Source organism: Drosophila simulans, chromosome 2R (genome assembly GCF_016746395.2).
Source record: "Drosophila simulans strain w501 chromosome 2R, Prin_Dsim_3.1, whole genome shotgun sequence".
Classification (NCBI taxonomy): Eukaryota; Metazoa; Arthropoda; class Insecta; order Diptera; family Drosophilidae; genus Drosophila; species Drosophila simulans.
Window position 1 is genome coordinate 84010 of NC_052521.2, and position 24814 is coordinate 108823.

The following is a 24814-nucleotide window of genomic DNA, read 5'->3' on the forward strand; positions in this document are numbered from 1 at the left end:
CACGCCCCCCTTTAAAAAATATGTTTATATTTTTTCACATTTTTATTAGTCTCTTAAATTTCTATCGATATGCAATCGGCCACTCTATAACCCTAAAGCCGCCAAAAACCGCAACGCCCACATTTTTGAAATTTTGTGGGATATTTTGTATTTATTTTATTAGTCTTGTAAATTTGTATCGATTTGTCAAGAAACCTTTTGCCACGCCCACTCGAACGCCCTAAAACCGCCCAAAACTGCTATGCCAAACCGGTCGCAATTTTTGAAAATGTTTTAAAATTGTTTCTCATTTTATTCCATAATATTTATCGAAATCCCAGAAAAATTATGAAATTTCACCTGCGCATTCACTCTAGCTTAATAACGGATATCTGAAAGTTGGGGAAGTCGGCTATAGCCTTCTCTCTTGTTCTTTTTTATCTACCTACAATTTGAGTGCTAAACAATTCATAAATAAGATAAAGCCGCCACGTGAGAAGACCTCAAGTGCACTGGTTAACAAACTAGCTGCAATTATCGGAGAAAACAAGTTACATGTTATAACTCTTACTAAGGGCAACATACAAGAAACGAAAGTGCAGACTCAGGATGAGTCTTCCCACCGATCAAGGACCAAGTACCTGAACGAAGCGGGGAAGAGTTACTATACCTAGCAGCTAAAATGTGCCAAGGGATTGCAGGTTGTCATTAAAGGAATAGAGTCATCAGTGACCTCATCCGAAATTATCGCGGCACTAAAGGAGAAGAACTTTAATGCCAAAACGGTGATCAACATTCTCAACAGGAACAAAGAGCCGCAGAAACTCTTTAAAGTCGAACTGGAGCCATTGAGTCAGAAAAACAACAAAAAGGAAGTACATCTTATATATAAGCTACAGTATTTACTGCACCGAAGAATAACCGTAGATGAGCCACATAAGGTCAGGCAACCTGTGCAGTGCACCAACTGCCAAGAATATGGCCACACCAAAGCGTACTGCACCCTAAAATCCATCTGCGTCGTTTGCAGCGATGCCCACAGTACTGTAAACTGTCCTAAGCAGCAACTGTGGCGAGAAACACACAGCCAACTGGCGAGGATGCATTGTTTACAAGGATCTCAAGAGTCGCTTAAACAAATGAGTGGATTCAGCTCGAGATCGTATCACACCAACAGCTCACAAAGCAATGGAACCGACTACAACTAACATCCCTTCGTCTGCCAGCCACCGAACAATGCCAAATTCTTCCTTTACCAGTGTACTAAAATCAGGGATGCAAGTACCAACAGCACTCACCACCAGCATCCAGAATAAAATTCACCAAATAAACACAAATAAACAAATAAACACAAAGAACATGCAACAGCAGCTTATTGGCCTTGAAGCGATTATGCTCTCGATGCAGCAAAGCATGAAAGACTTCATGACCTTCATGCGAGAAACTATGCAAGAGCTTATGAGGAACCAAAACATCCTTATTCAAATGCTCGTTTCTTCTAAAACAGGGTAATGACTCCCTTAATAATAGCTACCTGGAACGCTAATGGCGTTTCGCGGCTCAAGCTAGACCTTGCTCAGTTCTTAGCAGACAGAAACATTGACGCTATGCTACTTTCAGAGACTCACCTTACCGAAAGCTACAACTTCCAAATAACAGGATATGAATTTTACTTTACGAATCACCCGGATGGCAAGGTTCATGGATGCACTGGGATACTAATACGATTGCGAATTAAGCACCACTTTCTTGGTAATTGGCAAGAAGATTGCTTACAATGTACCTCTATAAAACTCCAATGCCATAACGGTGCTCTCACTCTGGCTGCTGTCTATTGCCCACCTCGCTTCACAATCTCTGAGCAAAAAAAATTCACAACACTTTTTGACTCGTTTGGTGAAAGGCTTTTTGCAGCTGGCGATTGGAATGCCACGCACATGTACTGGGGATCTCGGATAGCGAACCCCTTAACTCTGTGTCCCGGGGAGCGCCTACATACTGGCCAGTAGATCTCATGAAGCTTCCAGATTTGATTGACTTTGCCATCACAAAAAGCATATCCCAATCAATGATCACAGCTGAGGCACTTCCAGAAGTCTCATCTGATCACTGTCCGGTGCTCCTCCATCTTTTGTACCAGCTACAACACATCGAACGACCGTGTTACACGCAATAGGACCAACTGGGCGTTGTGGAAAGACCACAGGAACCTACAGGCACCAACAGAAACGGTTGTACCTCTCCGTAACTCTACCGGAAACTGGTCTGGATCCTAAAAAGTATTTTAACCAAATCCATTTACTCTCCCGCCTTTAACTGCATCTGCATCTGGCACCACAAGATCCTATAGAATTTTGGCCAAGCCAGAGAACGAAAGTCATTAAAGAGCAACTAAAGACTGGAAAATCGCCTGGCTACGACTTAATAACCCCGAAATGATCATCGAGCTCCCAATGTGTGCAGTTCTACGAATCTGCTTGCTCTTCACCGCAATTACTAAAATTGGATGCCATCATCATACAGGCCAATAAGCTTACCAATTTGGTTTTCGGGCAAAACATGGAGCCATTGAACAGGTTAACCGCATGACAACAGAAACTCGCACTGCCTTTGAACACCGTGAACATTGCACAGCTCTCTTCTTAGACGTTGGACAAGCATTCGATAGAGTATGGCTGGATGGACTTATGTTTAAAATAATCAAACTGCTGCCTCAAAACATACATAAGTCTTACCTATATAAAAGAGTGTTCGCGGTCAGATGCAGTTCAAGCACTTCAAGCGATTGTACTATAGAAGCCGAAGTGCCTCAAGGAAGTGTTCTGGGCCCAATTCTATACACACGGCGTACATCCCAACGAACTACCAGCTAACGATATCCAAATTCGCTGATGACACTGCAATACTAAGTCGATCCAGATGCCCAATAAAACTACGATGCAACTAGCACGCCATCTAACTTGCGTAGAACATTGGCTTGCAGATTGGCGCATACGAGTAAATAAAGAAAAGAGCAAACAGGTAAGATTTACCCTAAACAAACAAAGCTGTCCGCCCTTGGTAATGACCCACACGCGCATCCCACAAGCCGATAACGTAACATACTTAGGTATTCATCTGGACAAGCGGCTCACTTGGCAGAAACACATAGAGGCCAAGACGACGCACCTCAGTCTAAAAGCAAGCGATCTACACTGGTTTATAAACGTTTGCTCTCCACTAGGCTTGGAGTACAAAGTCCTCTTATATAACTCCGTTTTAAAACCCATATGGACCTATGGCTCCGAGCTATGGGGCAACGCATCGATAAGCAACATAGACATAATACAGCGAGCACAGTCTAGGATTCTGAGAATCATTGCTGGAGCTCCATGGTATCTTCGGAACGAGAATATACACAGAGACTTACAAATAAAACTTGTCATTGAGACAATAGCAGAGAAGAAAGTAAAATACAATGAATAACTAGCCTCACATCCAAATCCTCTTGCAGGAAAACTTATTCGAGTATGCAGCCAAAGCCGACTGCACCGGAACGACCAACCAGCCCAGCGTTAAATTTGTTAGGCCACACAGCACGAATCATTTTATAAAATGAAACTGGATACCAATGTCATGTAAGGGTCACTGTCTTTTGGAAATATTCTGACCGTTTCCCCTTGACTAGCTTGATTAGCTTTAGTTTAGAATAAGATTTGAAAACTTATTGTTAGTCTCTTAAGTAAAAGGGAAGATTCAATAAATAAGCAAAACATTGAAAAAAACAAGGTACGCGCCAGTTCGTAAACTAACTTTTCCCTAAATACTCATACCAAAATCTGAAGACTATCCCTACCGACCATGAGGGTCTTCCGCAGCGCTTAACTACAGGGAATATTAGCCCTGAAGCACAATGCGCCCACAGATCCAATTAACCAATCACCAAAAGAGCACCCACGAGGAGGAGTCGATCATACAACTACACCCCCACAAACGTATTTGAAGTTTAAGTACCAGAAGAACCGATATTAAATTAAGCAGTTCATCATAAGATTCTGTCTCTAGAACCTCATCTTCATAATATAGAAAAAGAGTCTCAGATGTAGCGGTTTACACCTTATCTAGTAGTTCTACGTCAATTTCGATTTGGATCCTAAGGTCTGACTATTATGGTACGAGCCCCGTTACGGTACTGGTGCGAGCCCATTTTTGCCGGCAGGGTTAACAGTTGTCCCCGCCTGTACGCCGAGACACCTTATCGGCTACGTTCTTGTCTACAAAATAATAAAAGATGGTGATTAAGCCTTCCCTCATATTTTCGCCTTTGAACACCGTGAATATTGCACAGCTCTCTTCTTAGACGTTGGACAAGCATTCGATAGAGTATGGCTGCATGGACTTATGTTTAAAATAATCAAACTGCTGCCTCAAAACATACATAAGCTTCTAAAGTCTTACCTATATAAAAGAGTGTTCGCGGTTAGATGCAGTTCAAGCACTTCAAGCGATTGTACTATAGAAGCCGGAGTACTTCAAGGAAATGTTCTGGGCCCAATTCTATACACACGGCGTACATCCCAACAAACTACCAGATAACGATATCCAAATTCGCTGAAGACACTGCAATACTAAGTCGATCCAGATGCCCAATAAAACTACGATGCAACTAGCACGCCATCTAACTTGCGTAGAACATTGGCTTGCAGATTGGCGCATACGAGTAAATAAAGAAAAGAGCAAACAGGTAAGATTTACCCTAAACAAACAAAGCTGTCCGCCCTTGGTAATGACCCACACGCGCATCCCACAAGCCGATAACGTAACATACTTAGGTATTCATCTGGACAAGCGGCTCACCTGGCAGAAACACATAGAGGCCAAGACGACGCACCTCAGACTATAAGCAAGCTTGGACTTGGCAGTCAAATTATTGATAACTCAATACATACATATCATCAAATTCAACAAGCCGAAAGTTTTCCCGTTCCCGACAGTACATAGAGATCATGTCAGGCTATCACAGATACGGAAATAAAGTCGGCACTGGGTCACGAATAAATAGATGAACTCAACATTTTTTAATATTCATGTTCATGATGTTGTGTTGTGTTGTGTTCTCGCATCCGCCAGCAGCTGAAACCAATAAAACAGTCGTTCGAAATCACTTCATACTAAACGTCTTTTTATTTAAAGTTATCGCTGATGGCAACAGGAAAACATTTTTAAATCTCAAGGCGACTGCAATTTATAATAGAGTGGGACGATTAGCGGATTCCTTCTCAATTTGTTTTGACGAGTCCGTTTATACTGACCGATGTGCTGCAACAAACATCTAGAACAATTTTTAACGAGCTCGAAGAACTGAATTTTGAAGAAATTTAAAGTAATTTATGGGGGAGATGTTTTTTGACATTCTCGGGACTCTGATATCGTCAGTTCGAAATGAGATTCTAAAATAGCGCATTCAGCCCTAGTTCCTGCTTAATTCGGTGAAGGCAACGCCAAATAGATATATTTAGTCTGTGTGCACCAGTATCATTACTAGCCATTCTGCCTCGCAAACATAGAAATGATAGAAACATAGACACAACATGCAACACCTTAGGTTGATGCCTACTTTTTAATAATTAGGGGAATTTAATTGAAAAGGGAATTAATTAATTAATTTAAAATTAATATAGTTAGTACTTACATGAATCAATTTGGATTGTACAATTGAATTTTTCACAGAAATTTAAAATAATACGAGTTTCAGTTCCATCAATGTAAACATTTTTGAAATCGGAGTCTCCGCTCACGCCCATGTCTTGTGCATTAGTACTCATGTTCTAAAAATGGATCAACAGATTAATTTTATAAAACATTTGGAGTCGAGCAGTTAAAGTTTTCAAATGTTCCTGGCAAAAAGTTTAAAAGTTAAAAATATTAAAACATTTTTGAAAAATGTGGCCGTGGCAGTTTTGGGCGGTTTGTGGGCGTGACAACATGGATCAAAAAAATTGCGTTTGTTACTCTACGAGTAACGGGTATAATATTCTAATTGGTGATAGTAAAAAAAACACCGACTTTTCACCAACTATGTAATAATAATCTGCTTTACTAACACACTTCTCCATAGTGTCGGTTTAATTTATGAATCATAAGTACGTCTGATCGCAACTAGATCGTTAACCTTGTTCTGCTTTTCGTCCTTTCTCTTCAGACTGAAATTTCTCCTGTACTCTAACTGCAAAGTTTTTATATTATTCCTAGCCTACTGAAGAATCTGCTTACGCTCTTCGAACCACTCAGACAATTTCCAGGGTTCTCTAGGCTCACCTTCAACAACATCGGCACTACACTTCGTGCATTCTTTCTACCTGACCGGTATCATGCTGTATCTGATGTTTTTCGCAATATACCTTCAATAAATGCTGAATGAATGCTTTGGTTACCAAAATTTACCGCCTGTCTCTCACTCTCAACCGACCGTATTTCGAGAATGCGTCCACGATGACTATTATGTGATTATACTTCTTTTTGGTGATCTCCATCGGTCCAACGAAATCTATACGAAAAATGACGAGTGGTTTGTCTCCTCTATTAATTGGATTGAGATATAACTACTGTCTAGATGCTTTCGAGATTACTAAAATGCATCCAACACAACTTCCACCGTATCTTTCAACTTTGACCCGAAATATGATATCTCCACCAAATCTTGTGTATTCTTCGCTGATAAATGACCTTGCCTATAAGCAATATTCATGATTTCAGTTTCCATTTGAGATAAAACGACGATAACTTCTGACTGCCTCGATCAAATCATCTGCCGACTAACCTTCCTTTATCTTATGCATTACGATTTCTGGCCAATCAAAACATGTCACTCGACTGTGAGTGGCTACATGTCTCATTTTTGTTCCTGATAGATAATCGGTTTTATACTTTTGGGAGTTATGTTTTATGTTGGAAAAATTGTCCCTCCTTGTAGTTTCTCAACACGATGTCCATCTGAATCATTTTGTTGTTGTTTTATTGTCCCTCACAATTTTCTCATTCAACTTTTAAAAGTCGCAGCACAAATGTTCCTTTCCATTCTTATTCTCCACAAGTTGGATAGGTGAAGCGTACTTTGAAGTACCGGGCTTAATTTAGTTTTGGTTAAGTCACTCCTAAGCCCGCTCGTCTATTACCATCTGGTCAGGGTAAGCAATGCGTCGAGCATGCTGAAACACTGGTGTTTCGTCTGTAAGTACGATTTTCATCTCAACCAGACAATTTCTTTTCGGCTTGTACTCTTCTATCACCTTCTATTCCTGCTCTCCATCCTGGACCTGCTTTTTAAGCCCTATCACCACCTGCATGTCTGATATTGGTATAAATTCAGTACTCTTCTTCGTGATTTTCATGACTACCATTACTAAAAGAGTTCGGCCTAAAATCGCATCGAATTTCATGTCTTTGTCGGCTATGACGTGAAATTCTACTTTGAGATATATCTACTTGAACTGAAATTATCAGGCTTCCAAAAGTTACGATTTCACTTTCTCAGAAAGTGAAATCAAACATTTTTCGGGCCCCATCTACTTTCCTTTCCTTTAAATAAATGTCTTCAAATAAATTCTACGATGTAGCAAACAAAGATCTGCGCCAGTATCCACTAATCCCTTGAAATTAACTTTTCCGAACATAATGTACTTTAAATCCAGGTCTGAAGACGTAAATACGCTTGTTGGCTTAGTCTTGGCTTCAACCTGTACTACATTTATGTTTTTCCCCTGCCTGGTTGATTGCACCTGAAACATTTGTTGTTTCTTTTTGGATAATCTCTTTTTATGTGTGAGTCCGAATTAAGAATTTCAACTCACCTTCACCTGGATTCCGCCTACGCCTACCACCTCGACCTGTCTGCACATTATTAGATGTTACGGATGCAAATGACTCATCGAACTTCTGATCATGATTCACTTCAATATATTTATATTATATTATTTATATTTATATTATATATATATTTATATATTTATATTTATATTTATCATTAGCAGTACCAAACTCTCTTGCTTGTTTATTTTTAAACTTAACTATTGAAATAGAGGGGGCGGATAAGTCCAGGCCGCTGGACTGGGTCCTTGGTCCGCTGGTTGTTGTGGCGGAGTTGTATGGTTGGCGGATACCTTTGTTGTTGTAAAGAAGTCCCATGAAGAAGAAGACATCGGGGTAGCTTCACTGCACTTGAACTTTATTGGCGGGCGGGATGATAAATACTAACTTAAAACCTAACAAAAGATTGTCGTGGGACCGCGGAGTGGTGAGCTTGCTGGGTGTAAGGAGGGGGAGCGAGAAGGCATGAACAATCCCCCCACTCTTTCGAAGGCAAAGGAATCAGTTGACGCATGGTCAGCCGGATCGCTGTAAGCACTCCAGGCATGCTCTAAAACCGGTCCATCCGAGTACCGTGTTCTGGGCAACGGGCAACCCATCACGATTTGTAGGAACCCCGGTCGGATCAGCTTCGCATATACGTCTGACACCAACACGAGGGAGAATGTTTCCGGCCGGTGGAAGCGGTCGTCCGCGAGACGAATATCGTCAAATTTGGCCCTTGCGGCGTCGCTCAGCGCTCAAATGGGTGTCCGGATCCTTAGGTGTGAAACGGTTTGTTCGGGGCCGGATAGTCATCGAGCAAACTTGGTCCTCTCCCAACCGGATGGTGGGCGGTCGGAACGCTGCTCGATCATGGCGCCGGCCTCGAACCTCGGACTAGCCGGGGACCTCCGGACGGATGAGATCGTTGGCAACTGGAGGTCGCAACGGAAACCGTGGGATGGTAATCGTACGAGAGAGGACACCTCTTCGTGTCGGAGGTGTCCACTGTCAGAGCGGAGTTCCTTATGCATATGTAGAAGGGTGTGGTAGATCTCTGCACACTTCTTGCGCACCTCTTGGCTGCGCCAGTCTTCTCCTGAGTGCTGATGGACGAGGCAGTTCGAGACGTTCTTGTTAAGAAGGCGAAGGTGCTTTTCAGCGCTCAGTTTATGGAACTTCTTTAATACCTCGGGTTCCTCTGCGCTTTCTGGGCAGACTCGACTTGGCTACGCTCTTTATCTCGGGCTCAGCCGTGATAGCAATGGCCCTCCCATAAGGAAATGGCGTGCTGTAAGAGCCAGTTAATATGAGGGATCTTTGGACATCGTGGAGAGGGGACTGGAATTGAGGCAAGCCTCGATCTTAGCGAGAAGTGTCGCCAGCTCCTCAAACGTGTACTTGGGGGCGGACATACATGGATAGAAAAGGGGTTTGAAACTTTTCACTCCCGCTTCCCACAGACCTCAGGGTGTCCACACGAGTCACTGATGTCAATATGCATCAGTCACAGAGAGTTTAATGGCTTGTATGAAGTCCTTAGAAAGTAAACTTGCTGCCCCCACAAAGGTCTGGACATTATCCGTATGGACTCGCTGAGGACAACCTCTTATCGCTTTGAAACGAGCAAGAGCCGCTAGGAATTTCTCAATTGTAAGATCAGAGGGGGTTCCAAATGGACCGCCTTAGTGGAAAAACACAAAAACATATACCTTGTAAATAAATAATAGCTTAAATAAAGACAAGGCGTTCCTGAAAGGCACTACAACCCCCGCGAAACATCGGTCTGTTTTACAGGTCTCTACATTTACTAGTGGACATTTACACTGGCAGTAACTCGGTCCCACCAAAGGAAATCGGAGTTCAATGTAAGTAATTATATGTTCCGGGACGCAAAGGGTATCCTCGGTTGCTTTAGAATATATAATTCGCGCTTGCGATAATTTGAAAAATATATCTTTTGCTGTGAAGACTTAGTATCTTTTACTTGACAATGTGCAATATGTGATCTGCGTAGTCTGGAATATGAGTTGTGTGAGGAGTCTTAAAACTCCCCACAGCAAAACAGCAAACAGCGAAGACGGCTGAAGTGCAAGAAGAGTCAAGGGCGACCAAATCGAACGGGAAATGGACCCTGGTAAAGCGGAAAGACCGTAAACTAACCATACCGCGGAACTCGAACTCCAGCCGGACAAGGGCACGGAGGTTCAACGGTATCGGTGCGGACTTTGGACACGCACAAAGAGGTCGCACCATGAACTAACGGGAAATTAGTTGGACCTTGGGGAAATAACGGGATTCCCGCCGTCTATAAAGGGACTGTGAAAGTATCGGGCGGTGAGAAACGCGCAGGACACAGAAGGAAGGATGAGCCATACAAGTGAAGATCGATCTTCGGAGTGGACAAGGACCTGTCAACGATGCTTCTATAATCTCAAACTTTTAGCTTTTATAGTTCGACGTTCATTCGGACGGGCAGACAGATGATAGAGGGACAGGGCCAGATCTGAGATCTGTCCCAAAACTGAGACTTTAACTCACAAAAAAGCACGAGTTATATTTAAGATTAAGCACAGTGCTTACTAACTCAATCTATTAAATGTTATACGAAATAATTATAGATAACTTAGTCGACGGCAGGAAGAAACAGAGGTAAAAAGTAACAAGGCTGAGTATATCGATAAAGCTCCATTAGCAGCTACCGTTATTGAAGGCACAACCATTTCGAATTCTATTAAGAAGTCACGATCCTTCAAGGTGGTCCCTGGTAGAGCGTTGGCTTGACCCAGCGGGCGATACACCTTGCCCCTATAACATCCTAAGCCCATTCGAGCCGACACGGGGTATAAGATTTCATTTCGGCGGCAGAGGTCGCACCCAGGAGAAAAGAAGTGCGGATGGCAGATGGGCGATATGAAGTTGTCAGATTGAATTGGATATAGCTCTCGGGGAGAGGACTGTATGGATGCAACTGCTAATTCTACACAACATAATCGACGCTCTAGTACTGAGTACTGGATTTTCTAACCAAAGTGGTACCAAGGTTGGAGTGGACCGGAGTGAGCTTAACAATACCGGTTGGCCCAGCGGGGCGAAGCAGGCCACGCGAAAAACAAACAGTAGCAATCGTGGAGAGGGCGGGGGACTTCTCGGAGAGGAGGTTGACGACTTCCTGAGGGCGCAGTTAGCCGATTTAGAAAGGGTGAAACGGACATCGATGGTGGCGGTGCTCAAAATCACAAAAAATCCTAAGATGCAGGTAGGGTCACCGTGTGACAGATCAAGGTATTGAGACGGATCCAGAAAAGGTAGCGGCAATAGCGCAGCTGAAGCCCCAGGAAACGTGAAGGAGCTGCGACAGTACAGTCGTTTCGTTTTTTTTTTTTTTGACTTTGCGACATTGGTACCTGGTGCATTCGAGGCCGTCAAATCCAGGCTGGTTGCCGACCCAATCCTGGCGATATGGTGATATCATACTCTAGTGGAACGGTAAACGGAGCGGAGAGGAACTACTCTGCAACGGAAAAGGATGTTTAGCAATAGTGTGCACTGTCATGAAATTGAGATCGTACCTGAAGGGTTACGATCCAAGTGATAGCGGATCACTTGGCTCTAAAATGAATGAACAGCATCGAGAGCCCGACTGAAAGAATCGAAAGGGCGCTGGAACAGTACGAGTTCGTAATTTCTTACAGGAAGGGCCAGCTGAAGACAACCTCTACGGGAGACGAGCGGCACGATGAAGGAAAACGGTCACACGGGCAAGCAGCAGGAGGATGGAGGAGATGCAAACAAAGGTGAAGCTTGAGCCGCAAAAATTCCCACACTATGTGGAATAGTCCGGCCGCTTAAGCCGACACAATCCACACCGACCAGGAAACGAAGATGTAGTATCATGAAAACTGTGTGCATCGACCGGGGAGAGGCAGCGCGTCATGGCCTATAACCACGACATGCCCACGGCAGGACACCTGGTAAGTCGTGAGTCGGTTGCTAGGGTTTCAGACCGTTACCACTGGCCGGGAATGCACCGGGACGTAAGGAATTACATGCGGAACTGCGAGAGCTGTAAGAAGTACAAGCCTAGCCAATGCAGGTTGCCGGGAAAATACTGACGGTTGCACAGGAACAGTGGGCTACCATGTGTGCAGATTTCGTGGGCCCATTGCCGCGGTCATGTAGGTTCTCAAAATGAACCGAGATCGTACCAATGAGCAGGCTACCCACCGAGACACTACGAATGGCGGTTTGACAGTGGATAGTGGCAAGATACGTGTGCCCAAAGTTATGATAACGGAAATCTGAGTACAGTTCACAAGCCGGGCTGGGGTGCGCAATTCACAGGAGGCGATCGAGGACACAGTACGCTGTTTTAAAGCAAAAGCAAAAAACAATGTTTATTCAGCAATTTCAAACGATAGATTGTAGCGAACGAGATTTTGAATTAATACGATATGTACATGATAAGGAAAGGAAATGGTAGAATATTTTTATTGCGAACAGCAGTTCGCTAAGCCGAAGGTGTAGGTGTAGAGTACAAGAGATAGAAAGGGGGCTAGATACAAAAGATATTGCTGCACAGCTGAGGTGCTACAGAGTTTAGTCATACATAGCTTTTGCACTATGCATCCACTTTTTCGGTGACGGCCAAAATTGCCCTCTGTCCGCTCGCTTACGCTGAGAGCGTAAGAAATCTAAAAATAGAATTTGCTTGTTTGTGTGAGTAAAAACAATAGACGAGAACGTGTATATGTGTGAGTACTTGTGCAAGAAGACGAATTTTTGGCCGTATCAATTCTGAACCTAGAAACAAATTTACATATTTGGAGTTTTGGTCAATTTCGTAGCAATATGATGAAATAAAATAATAATTAAAAATTCACGCCCTGACTATTATAATTTTAAAGTTTTTAAATATTCGTTTGGTAAAATTGCCGCTCGAATTAGCTTCCGTTTAAATATATTTATTTTAATATATACTTATGTTAATAATAATTATATGTAATATATGTAATAATCAGTACACAGGGAACACCAGGGGAAGGCCATTACAATTGTAATGGGGTCCTATATTTATATGACCTTCGAGTTTATTTTTCACTCCTTTACTATTGCATCAAAACGACTTTAATTGAATATAAACTTATACAGCGAAAATTTCAAAAAATCGAGTAGCTCTGCTACTTTATTTTTTTTATATTTTGATTTATTTTATAAGTTTTTATTTTTCACTGCGTATTACTTTTATGGATTACTTTTTTCTTAATGTAATGACTTCTTTTTGAAAAATTTATGTTTTAAATTACAGCAGCTATAATAATTTCCTTTGCATTTGCTTTAATTAGTTAGTATATCTATTAAGTTTTTTGAGTATACCTGCGTATACTCAACTTTAGGAAAACGGATTAAGGGAAATTGAAAGAAACCCATAAAGTTGGCGCGCTTTTCTTTCCACACAAAATTGCGCACTTTTCAAAAATATCAAATTGGTATATAACGAAATAATTCAACTGAATCTAATTTGAATGTTAAATAATAAAAATGGATCATTTACAAACATTATTATAAAGTCAAAAAACTTAATAATAATAAACTTAATAATAATTTAAAACATAAATTTTCCAAAAAGAAGTCATTACATTGAGAAAAAAGTATTCCATAAAAGTAATACGCAGTGAAAAATAAAAACTTATAAAATAAATCAAAATATGAAAAAAGTAAATCAAAATAAGCAAATCAAAAATATCAAAGTGCGGGCACAAGCACTCAATAATCATTGCCTTATTAATTTTTCTCACGTCGCAAGATGAATACTCTAATGACAAATATAATAATATAAAGTCATTTGTGAAATTTATTTTGGTATATTATGTACATAGATTCGGCTATTACTATTTCTAAGGTATATTTAAGTAATAATAACGTTAAGGCAATGCCAAACAAGAATTTTTCACATGGTGCCAATAGATCAAAAATAATATTGATTGAAAGTGATCTGATTTTCATACTTTAAAGCGAACGGTCGTGTTTTTTTTGAGCTCCTATTTTTAATTTGTATTTGTCAAACCAGCCGAGGTTTTTATTAATTTTTTTTTAGTATCATATATTGTAAACATAATTATTAAATATTAAATATTTATATAATAAATATTTGTGCAGTAGTTTAAACAAATATACAAAGTCTTTTGCATTTTTCGTCTTTGTGTTTTGTTTACTCTTCCTTTTGTGCGTTGTTCGTAGTGCTGTTTGGTGTTGTTTTTTGCATGCACATAAACTGCACTGTGCACTTATTCTCCCGCTCTCACTCTCTTTCGCTCTTTCGCTCCCCCACACAAAATCTAAAATTTCTGAGCAGACTGCTCTAGTGCGGTTCTTTTAACAGCTCGCTTGAAAGTTTTTGATCTTGAGTTTTCGTGCACAGTGGTCTGATTTTGGACAAATATGGAAACAGTAAATGTTGTCTGCTTTTATAAAAATTGTTGCCAGGTTATAAAACATGAGAAGCCAAAAATGATTTGTTGCCTATGTGATAGAATGGTGCACACTAAGTGCGCTGGTTTTAATGGCCGAACAAGTGATGACCTAGCAAAGGGTAAAAATCTAAATTACTGTTGTGATGCTTGCCTTGTGGTTGCAAACGAGATGAAATCGTTTATGCGCCAAACTAAAGGTGGCTTGAAAGAACTGATCAACAGTTTTGGCGTAGCTAGAGATATTTTTCGTCGAGCCGATGATCTTCTTTCCGCGCTTAATTCACAGTTTAATGGCCTTAAGCTATTAGATGAATCTCCAAAGTGCAAAAAATCCGCTGGTGGTAGGCTGCCTAAGGCCCCGCAACCACGGGCAAATGATCAACAGGACTCCACAACTGATCAGCTGTCAATCGCAGCAAATCCACATATGCTGCTAAGATTGGCAGCTAAAAAAGATTCGGAGCAATCCGATCAATCAGCTGTGGATGAACGCCACCCTGTGATTGCAAAAAATTCCGAATTGTCTGCACTGGTTTCTCAACCAGTGATTCCACCTGTCCCGATTAGTTTACCACCACAAGGGAACATTGAGTCCGGACTACCGGCACAAGTTGGCGCTTCAGAAATACAATCTGCAGGGCCAAAACCCCTCGCGGTGGTTCCACTAAAGAAACAAATTTTCGTTTCTCGGCTTTCCCCTGATCAAACATCGTCGGATGTATTCTCTTATATACAAGACAAAACAATAGTCGATAATATAAAAGTGGACATATCATCTTTCAAGATAACTGTCCCAAACGAGCTCTTTTCGACCATATGTTCGGGTGATTTTTGGCCGGATAGTATGGTGGTAAAAGAGTTTGAAGCTAAGATCAAAAATAAGAGAAAGGTGCCCGGGGGAATTAAACTTCCCTCACGTGGACAGACCACTGCACCATCCGCCTCTTCATCTTCTTCCTCTTCAAAAAACTAACTACAAAACTTACTATCTCCTATCAAAATGTTAGAGGCTTGCGTAGCAAATTAATCAAATTGCAATTGATAGTTGTCTAAATATGTGTTTAGACATAAGTAGGCAAACTATACATATGGTCTTTTTATGGGCTGCAATAAACATGTCACGGGACAGCATAAGTGGAAACTACAGATAAGTACGATTGCAGCGGCCTATTGCCGGAGTGTCAAGTGACATGACCACGCGGGAGGCCTCAAACATAGATTTAAGAATAAAACTCAGCTGCACTTACCAACGCAGAATGCGGCGTCTTACAAGCGCTGCATTATATAATTAGATGATAAGAACCTATGTAAGAAGGAATAAAAGGCGATGCACTCGCAGCAGCGAGTCAGTTAGATTCAAACACCCGAATTGAACTCAATAAGTGTACACACAAGTGTAAAGTGTGTACATTTTGGTCCTTCGAGCCGGATTCTGTTGTTTCCCCCACCAGTGGTATGAAACATTTTGGTCCTTCGAGAAGTTCTGTTGTTTTCCCCCACCAGTGGTAAGAAACACAGAAGAAAAAACCAGCGCTTCGAAGTAAAAAGAGCAAGGTTATTCGAGTGATTCTGTTGTTTCCCCCACCAGTGGTAAGAAACACAGAATAAAAGTCCACGCCTTAAAGTACTAGGACTATAAGGTGAAATATTGTGTTATTGCTTTTCTTGGCTGATCAATCAGCTGTGAGTCGAGGCACAGCTAGGTCAACTGGGCGACCGATCAAAAATCATCCAACGGAAAACGCCAAAGAATACAAGCAGAAAGCACAAAAAAGTCACAGTGATTGTTTTCCCAACATGTTGTCGGAAAGATCTGTGAACTTGATGCAAGAGCAAGGAGAGCTGCAGAAGAAAATACTGCAAGCCATCAAGGAAAAGGCATCTATATCAGCAATAGATGTATTGGTAGTCCGATTTACCACTAATAACAATGCGCTGGTAAAATTGGGAGTTGGCGATCATCAATATTTTAATGATAATTATGGATGCTATCAGGGCCTACAAGAAGTCACTATTAAAGGTAGAAACACTTGAAGAAATAAATATACCAAGCGGATCAAAATTATCTGATACCGCATCAACTCGGAGCTCCAGTCCAGTTGATAATCTGGTTCAACTAGTGGATAGAAGAGCGGACAGGGTGAGGCAACAGATGAGCCTAATCTACGAAACCCTAGATAGTTCAAGTGAGATTGAACTAGTCAAGCAGCTGGCAATGATGAAAAGTCATTGGTCCAACGTGACGGACACACTGAAACTGCTTGAAAACAAGTATGACAGAACTGCCTTTGATTAAGATGAGGCCGACATTCTGCAATCTGAAGTGGCCGCACTAGAGATGGTACTTCAAATGAAGTTGGAACAGTTCAAAAGTTCCAAGTACGACGTGCCAGAACTCCCAAAAGTGGACCTTCCAACGTTCAATGGAAATGCGAAGGAATGGCCAACGTTTTACGAGCTGTTCTCTGAGCTAATAGACAGCAGGAAGGATCTCAGCAACACAAGGAAGTTGGGATATTTAAGAGCCTGCTTAAAAGGAGAAGCTCAAATGGTGGTTAGCCATTTGATAACGGGATCAGCGGCTAGCTATACAGAAGCGTGGGAGCTTATCTGCAAACGCTATGAGAATAGCATAAAAATATTCTCCCAACACTTCAACAAATTTATGGAACTGGAGTGCTTGCTGCCCCATGATGAGATAAACTTAAGGAAGTTTTTGGATACTACGACTGAGAGCATATTCATCATAAAGGAATAAGGAAAATTAGAAAGCTCTGCTGACGTAATTTTAGCAGAAATTTTACTGCGGAAATTTTCGCCAGAAGCCTTACAGCTGTTTGAACAGCATGTAAAAAAGGCAAGAGCTATACAGTCCTTGCAAGACGTACTGGAGTTTATTGAGCAACAATACAACTCAGTAAATGCCATTACCAAAAATACCGCTCAGCTTGCTACAAGAAAAGTGCAAGTAAGATCGTGTGCCTTTTGCTCTAAGGATGGCCACGATATGATAAAGTGTCTCAAATTTAGAGCACAATCTATTGAAAAAAGAAAAGAATTCTTTCAAAAGAACAGCATGTGCTTTAGATGCTTTGGAAAGCATAATGCTATCGACTGCAGAAAGGAAATTACATGCAATCGATGCTCCAAAGGACACAACAGCCTTCTTCATGAAGACAACAAACGCAGTATCAACAGCATTAGCCTCAAGCAAGGCCAAGACACACTATTGGCTACAGCTGTTGTTTTAGTAAAAAACAAAGCTGGAGGTTGCAACGAGTTGAGGGCGCTTATTGACGGTGGATCCCAGAAGACGCTGATTTCAGAGGAAGCAGCTCAAATATTAAGGATTCCCAGAATAAGGAGTACTATAGAGGTCGAAGGTATCTCCCAGACTACGCAATTATCCAAAAATAGAGTCCACTTGACGATCAAACCAAAAATTCCAAGCAGCTTCAAAACATCAACGGAAGCATTGGTTTTACCAACACTCCATAGAGCCCTTCCCAGCAAAAAGTTTGATATTGATTCAAAAGGATATATTCGATATTCTAATTAAATGGCGCAAGTGGCAATATGTTATGGTAGCTGACATTGAAAAAATGTATCTCCAAATAAAGGTGGACTGGATGCTGCAAAGGTATTATGGAGCTACATGGATTCTGCGATGCATCAGAGAAAGCATATGCAGCGGCTGTGTATACAAAAGTAGGCGACAGAGTTACTTTGCTAGCAGCAAAAAACAAAGTAAATCCTATAAAAAACAGGAAAACAATTCCAAAGTTGGAATTATGCATTTATTAGCAAAGTTATTAGCGAAGGTGCAGGCTATATGGAGCAACAAGATCACAACGCATGCATGGAGTGATTCGCAAATTACTATTGCTTGGATACAATACAAGCGCAGCAAAGATAGGTTTGTCAGAACTAAAGTGGAAGAAATCAATAAACTAATTCCCAATGTCAAATGGAATAACGTTAAATCGGAAGATAATCCAGCAGACGTGGCTTCAAGAGGGATATCACCGCAAGCTCTTAAAATCTGTGAAATTTGGTGGAGAGGGCCTAATTGGCTAGCTATACATGCACAACACTGGCCAACTCAAAAGGAATCGGAAATTGTTGTGGTATCCACATTGATAGAATCCGAACATCTTCAAAACCATATTTTATCAAAGTATTCATCGATCGACAAACTTCTTAGAGTAATGGCGTATGTATTACGTTTCATAACAATGCTGAGAGGAAAATCGCAGCAGCCGTCACATCTTACGGTGGAGGAATTAAAGCTAGCAAAGATTGCCGTGGTAAAGATACAACAACAGCTGGATTTTAGACACGAAGTCAGACTACTCAAAAACAAAAGACCATTAGACCCAAAGAGTAAGTTACAGGCGCTAAATCCGTATTTGAATAGTAATGGCGTACTTCGAGTTGGTGGACGATTGCAAAACGCAATGATACCCTATAATGTAAAACATCACATTTGACTTGGTTAATTGCAAAGGATGCTCATAAAGAAACTCTGCATGGCGGAATTAACATTATGAGAACTTATATTCAGAGGGAGTTCTGGATATTTGGCATACAACATTCCATAAAGAAATATTTAAGGGAATGTATTGTATGCATACGATACAAGCAAGAGATGTCCACTCAACTGATGGGAAATTTACCAGTTTATCGAGTAACGGCTGATTACTCGTTTCAAAATACTGGAATCGACTACGCCGGACCGTTCCAGATTCGCTGCTCAAAGGGAAGAGGTCAAAAAACGTATAAAGGATACATTTGTGTATTTGTTTGTATGGCAACAAAAGCGATACATCTGGAAGCTGTTAGCGACCTTTCGTCAGACAAATTCCTGGAGGCTCTTCGACGGTTCTTTGCAAGACGAGGCAAGAGTGAGAACCTATACTCAGATAATGGAACAAACTTCGTGGGAGCTTCAAGAGTATTGGACAAAGAATTTGTAGCTGCCATTAAAAACAATAATGAGCTAGCACCTACGCAAGGAAAATAAGGCATCAAATGGCACTTTATTCCCCCGGGAAGCCCCCACATGGGAGGTTTATGGGAAGCCGGTGTAAAATCAGTAAAGCATCACCTTAAACGAGTTATTGGTGAAAACAGCTTTACATATGAAGAATTTGCAACGCTGCTATGTCAAATCGAAGCAGTGCTAAACTCGCGGCCATTAGTCACAGTAAGGAGCGAAAACGATGGTGAGGACATATTAACACCGGGTCATTTTCTGGTGGGAAGACCTCTAATTGGAGCTCCTGAACATTTTGACGAAAGTAAGAGAATCAGCTCTTTGGATAGATGGAAGCTTATTCAACGCATCAGAGGTGATTTTTGGAAGAAATGGAAAGAGGAGTATCTGGTGTCATTGCAACAGCGAACCAAATGGCGCCAAGAAATCCAAATCTGAAGGAGGGACAGCTGGTTCTATAAAACATGAGAACACTCACCCTGTAAAATGCGTCACGCCATCTAAAACGGAGTCAATGCAAATACGCATGGACAAGAAGCTTAGGCAGCGCGATCCAAAAGACAAAAGGAATGGCACTGGAAGCAACAATCAGAGGCCTTCCTGGAAAAATCCCGCTTGGTTTGCCAAAAAATGGGAGACTTCAAGAAGTACTGCAATTCCTTCGGCACGACAATACGGACAAAAATTGACAACATTAAAATACTACGGCATCGTACCAACCGAAAGAAAAGGTTTATACTGTTCTTTGATATAGGAAATGCAAATAGAATACAGGAAAATATGCACACGATCTTAAAAAAAGAAAAACATCTAATGGAATATGTTGATAATCAGACCTCGGTCATCAATGCCACGGAAGAATTAGTTATTATGAAGGAGCACTTTATGGTATATAAGGAGTCAATTAAATTCCTTATGTTATCAAATCAAGTGCGAAACTGGATTGAAGATGCAGAAAGCCTACAAGCAACAGCTATTTTAATGATCTCCTATTCATTGAAGCAAAATTGCCGATATACAACAATCAGGAAACGGATCTCTTTGAAGAATTCCCAATACCACTGTGGACAAACGGAACAAAGCTTATTCCGAAATTGAATTCTAAATTTTTTGCGTTCAATACAGACATAAACGCATATCACCTAATGTCTGAAATGGAAATTAACCAATGCAGACAAGAGGATTCGACAACATGGCTTTGCGAAAATAATTGGGCATGGAAAAACGTCACCATCGAAACCAAGCAAGGCACACTCATGCGAAATGATGGAATTCCAAGGCAATTCGTTCATCAAAGAGATAAGTGGATCCAACCGTTGGCTATTTAGACTGTTTCGGAATACAACAGCTAATATAAGATGCAACGAACAGCATCAAGTTAATTCTATAATTTGGTGTATGGCTGTTGTTTTTTTCCGTCCGTAGGTGGCATGCACGATTCATAAGCCCTGTTGGCCCTACGTAGGCATACGTACTAAAAAAAAAAACCTCCGCGTGCTCTTCAGCCCACGCTCGCTCACCGGGACTGCCAGTCAAGGTACGGCTTCGGTGAGCAGGATGTGAGGCCAGGTAGCACTCCCTCCCTTCAGTGTAGTCCCTTAGGGCTCCTCCTTCCACCCTTTAGTCGTCTTTTACGACGAGCCGGGAACGCTGAGGTAGAATTCTTCGCCCGCAGTCACCCAGGACACCTGTTTGGACTCGTCTGATCGGACACGCTTCATTATATTAATGATAAGGATGCGTCCCAACTCCCATGCCCCGCAGTTCGCCACCATAGCCGCGAACAAGCCACTAGGGCTGAACGGGGTACCTGACATCGTCTTTAGCTCCTCCCTCTCCGCCGTGAACCTGGATTAGCACATGTTCTGCTGCTTCTTCACCGTCGACGCAGAACAAGCATTGGGCTGACTCTACGTGACGGAACTTGAGTAGATAGGCCCGGGAGCAGCTATGGTCCGTGAGGAACTGGGTTAGGTGGTAGTCCACGCATTTGTGTTGGAACTCTGCCCAAACCGCCATCTCTGGGATGAGCTGATAAGTCCACCTCCCCCATCGCGACGTTTGCCATCTGCTCTGCCACTCACCCAATAGCCACTCGTGTGCCTCTAGCCTGGAAGCGCCACAACGCATTAGGCTGGGAGCCTTGATCTCCAGATCAATTGGGGGCAGGCCTGCCAGCGCTAGCGCCGCGTCTTCGGATATGGTCCAAAATCCTCTAATGAGCCTGAGAGCCATTGACCGTAGCACCGAACGAGCTCCTTTCAAGTATGAGCCACTGCAAGTGACATTGCTCCAGATTGGTGCAGCTTATAGCAGCGAAGCCTTTGCTACCGATACCAGCAGTTTCCTGGCCGGGTGTCTTGGGCCTCCGACGTTGGGCATAAGCCTATATAATGAAGAGGCTGTGACTGCTGCCTTTTTGCTGGCGTATCTCGCGTGATCCTTGAACGATAGTCTGTGGTCTATCATTACCCCCAGGTACTTTAGGGACTCTTGGGAGGTCACCTGTGTGCCATTGACGGAGACAAGCATATTCTCCACCTTTTTCCTGCTGCTTAGTAGGACTGTTTCGGTCTTGTGAGCCGCTATTGCTAGCCCGGCTTTCTCGAGCCAGAGGATGGCAGCACCAATCGTAGAGTTACATTTATCTTCCAACCCTGCGATTGTTTTAGAGACAGCTGTGATTGCCACATCGTCAGCAAAACAGTGCAGCTCTACACCTACGGGCCTGATGATGCCCAAGATCCCATCGTACATGATGTTCCACAGGATTGGTCTAAGTACCGATCCTTGGGGAACACCTGACGAAACTCGGTATCTTTTTGGGACATCTTCCGTATCGTACCATAGGACCCGGTCCCTAAAGTAGCTGCCAACGACTATCCTCAGGTACTCCGGGATCCCATGCGGTTTATGGCTGCGTGAATTTCGGGCCATCTGGCGGTGTTGAAAGCGTTCTTTACGTCCAGAGTGACTATTGCGCTGTATTCCTTCCTACCCCCTAACCATCTATCACCAGAAATAGCGGTCTTGGCGATGTTAGTAACGGCCGAAAGAGCGTCCAGTGTGCTCTTTCCTTTCCGGAAGCCATATTGATGGCTTCCTAGGCCGTTGATGCTCTCGGTGATTGCCTCTATTCGTGTATAAAGGATACGTTCGAACAGTTTTCCAACTATATCCAGTAGGCATAGAGGGCGGTAGCAACAGGGCAACAGGACTAGCTTCTAGCTTTTTCACCTTGTTGGGAAGATTCCGTCCAGAAGGCATTGCTGGAAGGTGGCCCTGAAGATGCCAGGTCTACCCAGCGCCACTGCTTTAATAACAGCTCCAGGAATACCATATAGTCCAGGGGCTTTGTTGGGTTTAATGCGCTTGGCTGCCTCGACGACTTCAAGTTCTGTGACGCACGGGAAATCTGGGGCAGGGGCTGCCTCTTTCCTATAAATTTTGCAAATACAGTTGGACGCGCCCAATCTCACATGCGCAATCGATTTTATCTTTTTTATTTTATATTTTCAATAACCGCGATTTACCTTTTTACCTTTTTAAAGTTCCCTGAACTTTTATGATTATCTATTACAAAATTAATATAGTGATACAAAGGATTGCGAATATAATTAAAATTTAAAAAGATTAATCAGCTTACCTATTACACTTACATGTTTTATCACTGTATAAGGTGGATAATCGAATCCAGCAATGATGACTTCTCGACCCTGCATGTTATTAAGTTTGTCCGCGAACAACGATATTCCAAATTGAAATCGCCGTTCCGAAGCCAAATATCTGTCGACCAGTATCAACTGAGAAGGTTTTTCTTCTTTGCGTCCAACAAATTTGTTTGTTTTTATATCAAAACTACTGGCGGAGGAATGATCTCTTACAACAAAGAGAATGTTTGGTTGATCTAAAATAATTAAACACGAAATTATTAATAATAAAAAATAAAAATAAAAATAACGAAACTCATATTCTTTTCTATTATTTTCTAAAAATTTTCCGACTTTTTCTATGGCAGCTAAGTGCTATAGGCGTCTGATTCTTAGATCAATTTATTAATATTGTATCAAAAAACTAGGAATAAATATTATTAATCGTAATATACAAATATAAATTTGGTGGTAGTTCATCAATTGTGATGTGGGAAAAATTTTCATATTATGAAGTTGAGTTACCCCATTAGGTGAAAACCATCACTGATCGATATCTATATGTACAAATTTTTAGCAAAGTGATGCGTCAATATGATTCCAACAGGACAAAGACCTAAAACATATAAGTAAACTTTCCCATCCAATTGAAAATTTTTTTGTGTGACGCGATTGGAGAATTTGAAAATAAGAAAGACATAATTTGAATCTTTTGGACGGTTGACAAACGCCCTTGAAAGCAATTCCTGTGAGGCGATGCCAGAATTTAATTTAATGGTCGTTTCCGACCAAATGAAGTATTATATTCTTGATAAGGATTGTCGATCTGACCATGTCCGTCTGTCCGTATGAACGTCGAGATCTCCGGAACTATAAAAGCTTGAATGTTGGTTGATATTTTTCATATTTTTATTACTCTTGAAATTTTTATTAATTTGCATAAAAACTTTTTGCGACGCGCACATTTTTGAATAATTGTTATATTTTTTTATAGTTTTATTAGTCTTGTAAATTTCTATCGATTTCTTATACTTATACACATTTTACAACATAAACATATTATTTATACATTTGTGTAAGAATACAAGAAGATAGATTTCCGTCAAATATTCTCGCCAGAAGTATTAGCAAAGTCAACCGGGTATGTACCAAACAAGGGTGGTTTTAGACTTAATAAATTTAAATTAATAGTAACAGTAATATTTTCTTTATTTCAAACATAATTTAGTATTAGTTTAATTATTGATTATCTTTAAGAATATTGTATGTAAACAAAATGTGAAAAGTTTTAAGCAATAGAAATAATGTAATATTTATGTAAATATATTGCATTTTCAAATAAATCAATATTGGTTCTTTTCAAAAGTCATAAGTCCAAAGTCTACTGTGGGAGTTATTCAAATCAATATGACATTAACATTTAAGCGACATAGATCCTGAAATCCTCCTTACGATCGCGGCACCCTAGTTTTAAACAAGCCTTTACCGTTGACAAAAGATATAAACATTTTTCAATTTTTAAACAAATGTTCCAACCTCTGAACCCCTTTGTCAGCATAAAAGCTTTGATCAATCTAATCTAATTAAACAAAAGATGCATCCCGGCGACGTAAAGATCAGGCGACAGTTTTAACCAATCGAAATCTTCTGACAAAAGTCCGTGTACGCTGCCAGCGTCCAGCGTCGATTTCGAACGATATGTTTTTATTGGGTTTAGCGAACGAGATTTTGCTTCGATGCGACGTGTACATTTTAGCGAAGGCAATAGGTAGTGCGCAACTTAATTGCAGAGCGAACATCAGAACACTTATCCAAAGGCGTAGGTGCGAGAGTAATAGACTAATAGATCGCGAGAGAGGGAAGCTTAGACAACGAAGACATTGCTGCTC

General features: G+C 41.4%; 1 protein-coding gene and 1 long non-coding RNA gene across 3 annotated transcripts in view; one reads left to right on the plus strand and one right to left on the minus strand.

Annotated features, from left to right (window-relative positions):
- The window catches only part of LOC6739267, a 49362-nt gene that overhangs the window by 12570 nt on the left and 11978 nt on the right, over positions 1-24814 (minus strand). Inside the window, exons 4-5 of the mRNA XM_016172160.3 lie at positions 22935-23182; positions 5651-5786 (exon numbers count right to left, since the gene is read on the minus strand). Coding sequence (XP_016025993.2) covers positions 5651-5786; positions 22935-23182 — 384 coding nt within the window. The remainder of the gene's footprint in view (positions 1-5650; positions 5787-22934; positions 23183-24814) is intronic.
- LOC123327077 lies at positions 2945-5127 on the plus strand. Of its 2 annotated transcripts, none has more exons than XR_006541534.1 (2): positions 2945-4702; positions 4770-5127. It is a non-coding gene; the product is annotated as an uncharacterized LOC123327077 (long non-coding RNA). The 2 variants fall into 2 exon arrangements; XR_006541535.1 differs by having other exon boundaries at positions 4791-5127.